This window comes from Zingiber officinale, chromosome 2A, assembly GCF_018446385.1.
Source record: "Zingiber officinale cultivar Zhangliang chromosome 2A, Zo_v1.1, whole genome shotgun sequence".
Classification (NCBI taxonomy): Eukaryota; Viridiplantae; Streptophyta; class Magnoliopsida; order Zingiberales; family Zingiberaceae; genus Zingiber; species Zingiber officinale.
The window spans coordinates 119,516,714-119,522,713 of NC_055988.1; the positions used below are offsets into that span (position 1 = coordinate 119,516,714).

At 42.4% G+C, this 6,000-nt stretch overlaps 1 protein-coding gene across 1 annotated transcript; it reads right to left on the reverse strand.

Moving 5' to 3' along the window:
• Positions 1 to 3,204: 3,204 nt before the first annotated feature.
• LOC122039949 (trimethyltridecatetraene synthase-like) lies at positions 3,205 to 4,786 on the reverse strand. Its single transcript, XM_042599358.1, has 2 exons — positions 3,908 to 4,786; positions 3,205 to 3,840 (listed from the first exon to the last, which is right to left on the reverse strand). The coding sequence occupies exons 1-2, from the start codon at positions 4,784 to 4,786 to the stop codon at positions 3,205 to 3,207; spliced, it is 1,515 nt and encodes a 504-aa protein (XP_042455292.1).
• Between the last annotated feature and the right edge of the window lie 1,214 nt (positions 4,787 to 6,000).

Genomic DNA, 6,000 nt, shown 5'->3' on the forward strand with positions numbered 1-6,000 from the left:
TGTGTCTAGGTTTCTTTTAATAACCTAAAGAATGAAACCTTTAAACTAACATCATATGGTGGGTTACTTATCATGAGGAATTATAACAAACATAATTAGGTTTCTACATTTCCTCTAACCCCTTTTATTTTTACTTGGACGAAACCCTAAGGCATCATAATAACTTCTTGTGCAACCTAGAGCATGAAAACATTTAACTAGCATCATATAGTCGGTTACATATCATGAGAGGTCATAAACAAGTATAGGTAGATCCTAAATTTCATCTAACCCTTTTTATTCTTCCTTGGCCGAAACCCTAAAGCATCATTCTAACTTCTTGTGCAACCTAAAGCATGAAAACATTTAACTAGCATCATATAGTAGGTTACATATCATGAGAAGTCATAAACAAGCATAGTTAGATCCTAAATTTCATCTACCTTCTTTTATTCTTACTTGGGCGAAACCTTAGGAGCATGGATCTAACTTTTCATTCAACCTAAAGCATGAGATCATTAAACTAGCATCACATAGTAGGTTACATATCATGAAGAGTCATAACCAAGCATAGTTAGGTCCTAAATTTCATCTACCTTCTTTTATTCTTACTTGGCCGAAACATGTAAGGCAAGACCCTAGTTTTCAAGCAAACTTTAAGCATAAAAACATACGAAGCTACTTGTACTGTAGGTGAGGGGAATACTTACATCCTCTCGCTTGATTCACTAATAGAATACCCTTACTTCGTGAAACTTCCCTAGGAAGGGGACCTTAGCTTGGCTAGGCAATGGTGAGGAAGGATGGCTTAATTTCGGTGGAGAGGAGGAGGAATGAGGAAGAGGGAAGCAAAAATGAAGTTTTCCTTTCCTATTTTCCTATTTATTCTCAATGAAGGAAGAAGGCAAAACCAACTTCTCATTGAAAGAAGAAGAAGAAAACTTAAAATTTTCCTTCTTAGTGAAAGAGAGTCTTCTCTTTCCCTACCTTTAACTACAATTTCCCTCTCTTTTATAACAACACACACCTACTGGGGCTACTGGTTATTACCTAGAACTACTTACTAAGAGGTCCAAGGTTCAAACCTTGGTCATGCGTCTTTTTTGTTCTAATTTTTCCTTTTATTTTGGAAAAATCCACATAAGGCCTATTCTAATCATGCAACAATTCATATGAAATCATTAGAGATCCTATGGGTGTTACAAGGCGTGGGATGGCTCTTTGGAAACTTCAGGCAACTTTCGCGGTCGGGAGGCGGTAGTTTGCTTCTCGGAGGCCGCCCGTTTCTTGGCTTCCTTGAATAGTTCGTACTCTCCAGCTATCATGGTCACATTGATTCAACCAGAGTCCTCCATCTTCATGTTCCGAAACGGGTAGATGCGTTCCCACAGACAGCGCCAAATTGATCTCGTCCGGAAGCTGAGTTGGACAAAGGCTGGCCGCACTGTCCTCGCTATTGACGGAAAGTCATGGAGATGCCTTGTTGGCCTGGTACCTACCGGAAAGGTTCCCATGGGTGAATGACGGGGTGGGGGTGATGACTAGGACGATGAGACGTGGTCTCCTACGCACACTCAGACAAGCCCCCCTCACGTTAGAGGCCAAGAAACAGGGGAAAAGTCATCGGGGCAGGCCCTCCGATGCTCAAGTCAGGTACTTTTTCCCCAGAAGTATAGTGAAATGAAAGGATGAAAAGTAAAAGATGAATGTGAAAAAATGAGTGAGCGTCCCTGCGTAAGGGAGAAAACCTTCCTTTTTATATGTCAGTGGGTACTTCTGGAGTCTAACAAGTGTTAGGGAATGTCGGGTGTCAGAATTTACTTGGTGGTGAATGACACGTGGCATCTTCCTATAGGCCGGAGGAGGGATCGGTAGACAATGAGCCCTAGACCGTTAGCATATTCCCTGACATGCGGTGATTATTCTCTGACAGGTGGTTACAATTCCCTGACTTGATTGTCGTATAGTGCATGCCCACCTAGGTCCGTTAACCCTGAAATAGGTCCCCGTACCTGCAAACCTTGACCTATGGGCACAAACCTGCATTCCCTGTCCTGTGTGTTGTCGCCCTGTAAATCCAGATATGTATGTTAGTCCTGCATTTATCATTCGGTAAATCCCGGTAAATCTAGAGCTGCGCTTACCGCCCTGCCAATCGAGACTCTCGCTTGTCGTTCCTTAAGTCTCGTCCTGTATGCATGGCCCTGCTCCATATTTTATCTTGTAAGTCCTGAACCGTACGTCCTGGTCTGCATATCCTGTTCTGCATGTCTTATCCTGTAAGTCCTGACCTGTAAGTCTTAGTCCGCCTATCCTGAACTGTACATCCTGTTCTACATGTCTTATCCTGTAAGTCCTGACCTGTAAGCCTTAGTCCACCTATCCTGAACTGTACGTCCTGGTCCGTATATCATGTTCTGTATGTCTTATCCTGTAAGTCCTGACCTGTAAGCCTTAGTTCGCCTATCTTGAATTGTACGTCCTGGTCCGTATATCCTGTTCTGCATGTCTTATCCTGTAAGTCCTGACCTATAAGCGTTAGTCCGCCTATCCTGAATTGTACGTCCTGATTCGTATATCCTGTTCTGCATGTCTTATCTTGTAAGTCTTGATCTGTAAGCCTTAGTACGCCTATCCTGAACTGTACGTCCTACCTTCTGAGTTCCTACTTGCCATGTAGGCCTAACCTCTGACTGCCACATAGGCTTGACCCTGACCGTCATGTAATCTTGACTTTTGACCACCACATAGGTTGGACCTTTGACCGTCATATATGCTTAGCTTCTGACCTCCATGTGGGCTTGACTTTTGATCGTCACGTGAGCTTGACTTCCGACCACGTCAGCTATTCGACCCCTCTATCATGCACCGTATCAGTTACCCTTGGAAAAAAAATTATTTATTTCAAAATATACTGTAATTCTAATGAAAAAGTTAATCTTACATGAAAATACTAACAAATTTATACTAAATTTTTGACCCGGGTTAGGATTATTAAAGAAATAAAGATATTTTTAGAATAAAAACTACACGTGCTTTTAATTATTATAATACGGATAGATACATTTTGATTTTTGCTCTAAACATTTTTATTAATAAATTATTCTTTAATTTTATTTATGAATGCCAAATTTATTAATTTATAGATTGTTTATTTTTATATATTTTATATCATTGCGGAGTTACACTATTTAAGGCAGGTAGACGTATTATATAATACGTGGATCAGTAAAGGTGATGTGGCAGTTTGGGCACGACGATAGCCTCCAGAGGCACCTTCATCGTCAGAGTTATACCGCCCGCCTCCTCCATGCTCACCTCCTCCGGCCTCATCCCCGCCGGCGGAAGCCACTCGAATCCATGAACCAGATTGGCCAGCACTAACTGGATCATCTTCAGTCCCAATCCGTACCCTGCGCACATCCTTCGCCCTGCCCCGAACGGCACCAGCTCCATGTCCTGGCCCTTCACGTCGACCGCGCTGCCCAAGAATCGCTCCGGCCAGAACTCTTCCGGCGACTCCCACACAGCCGGGTCCCGCCCCATGGCCCACACGTTAACCAGCACGCGCGTCCCCGCGGGGACGTCATACCCGCCGCAGTCCTCACCCGCGACGGCGTGCTCCCGAGCGAGCCGCGGCAAGAGAAGCGGCGCCGCCGGGTGCAAGCGCATTGTTTCCTTGACGATGGCCACCAGGTACGGCAGCTGTGGGATGTCATCCTCCTCCACCCACCGCTCGCGGCCAACCACCCGTTCCAGCTCCTCGGCTGCCTTCCTCTGTTTCTCGGGGTTCCGGACGAGCTCGGAGATGGCCCATTCTATGGTCAACGAAGGCGTATCGGTGGCGCCAACGATCAAGTCCTGTAGAAAATAGTCAATTTAAGCATTCAAAATCAAAATCTTGAAATGACGCAATCGATTAATGTACTTGAATGAAAGCTTTGACGTTGTCTCTATGAAGTCTGGTATCGTCGTCTGTGGTTGGATGATCATCGACCATCAGAAGGAGCAAATCTACCATGTCCTTGGCCACGAAGGTGTCACCTTCGAGGTGGCGGCGCTCCTCGTGGTCGACCAGAATTTGCTCGTACAAAACGTCGAGCTTCTGGCTCAGTAGTTTCATCCGGCGTACGTAGCCTTGCAGGTCGAGGAATCCGAGCCAGGGAATGAAGTCGCCGAGGTTGAAGACTCCATGAAGTAGCATGAATTCGTCGATCCCTTTCTCGAAGTCCTGTGCCACGTATTGCCTTCCGAATGCCATGCGGCTAATTACATTGAACGTGAAGGCGAAGAGCAATTCCTTGAGTAGGACCGATGGAGACGCGTTGAAAATGCTGCGCAGGAGGGCGTGGACCTCGTCGACGCGGATGGAGTAGAAGGAGTGGAGGCGTTTGGCGTTGAGAAGCTCTGAGAGGAAGAGTCGGCGGACGTGGCGCCAGTAGGGACCGTAGGATGACCATACGATGTCGGAAGAGTTGTATGCGGTGTACTTGCCGACGACCGTGTTGGGGCGGTCGGAGAAGGAAAGGTCGTGGGTCTTGAAGAAGAACCGGGCTGCGGCAGCGGAGGAACCGACGACAGTGGGGCGGGAGCCGAGGCGCAGGTACATGAGAGGACCGTGCTTCTTGGCGAGGGCGTGGAGGGATTGATGGGGAAGCGGGCCGATCAGGTGGAGGTTTCCGATCACCGGCCATGGCTTAGGACCCGGGGGAAGGTTAAACTTGCTGCGGCGGCTGTGGCGGAGGACGGCCGGAAGTGCGAGTGTAAGTACTAATGCGATGACCAAGAAAGTGATAATTAGCTCCATATTTTCTCCCTCCGAATATATCGATTATATTGGAGAGTAGAGCATATTTATAAAGTTCGGCCAAAGAAATCCTTTTTTAATAAATCAAAATTAAATATTAACTCTAATAAAAAAAAACATGAATGGAAATATCATTTTCAATTTAAATAAAATTTGTGTAAAAAATGCAGCTTAATTAGCAATAATTAAAAAAACATCTGAAAATTGCATGAATTAAATTATTAAATAAGCATGTAAAAGAAGGATGGACAAACTGTGGATAATTTTTTTTTAAAAAAAGGATAAAATTGTATCTTTGATTTTTGTTATTCCTAACGTAGAGGCGCTGGAATTTTGGCCAAAGTAAAAAATAAATAATCTGTGAATTACGCTCTTATATTTATTTTAAAATGACCCGAGAAGAATGCTGAGCCAACCAAAATTTCAAGTGCATAGTTGAATAAGAAAGAATCCTAAATTTTTGGTGGAGCACAAATATGTTCATTTAAATCAATTTGGAAAAATAAAAATAAAATAAGTAGCCCTTTTTATTATTTTGGACAAAAAGGCAGTCCTTTTATAAAAAAAACATTAAAACAATGTCCCAGTATATTTCTGTCACTGATTTGTAAAACATATTGCTGTCCTTTTGTTAAGACAATTGGTTTCCATTTGGAAAACAGTCCATCGATCACTCGGTTTTGTGTGTATGTATGACTATATATACATTTCCTTTAAAACAATAAACAAATTGTTTAAATGTGTGATTATTTTTGAAATTTTTATCTAACAGATGCTATCGTCCGTATCATTCATTCATTTATGGAAAAATTAAAAGAGCGTACTAGATTTATCAAATTTTTTAGTATTTTTTTTTTCTAAAAAAGTCAAAAGATGCTCTACTTTTCGAGAATATATTTACTTTGAATGTTGTTGGAACAGCTATTACAACACTATTTATTGTCCTACGTATCAAGAGTTACTCCACTGGTGGCACTATAATGAACAAAGCCTACTAACCATATAATTAGAATAATTAAGAAATTCATCTAATTTATTTATTTATACCATTTTCTTTTCTATATAACGGAAATTATAAAAAAAAATTAGAGGCAAAACAAGATGTAATAAAAGAAATCAAATTAGGAATCAATAGGTTGAGATATCAGAGTAAGCGTAATATCATTAATGTTCTGATAAATTAACTAAGAAGTAATCATTAAAGCTAATGTTCT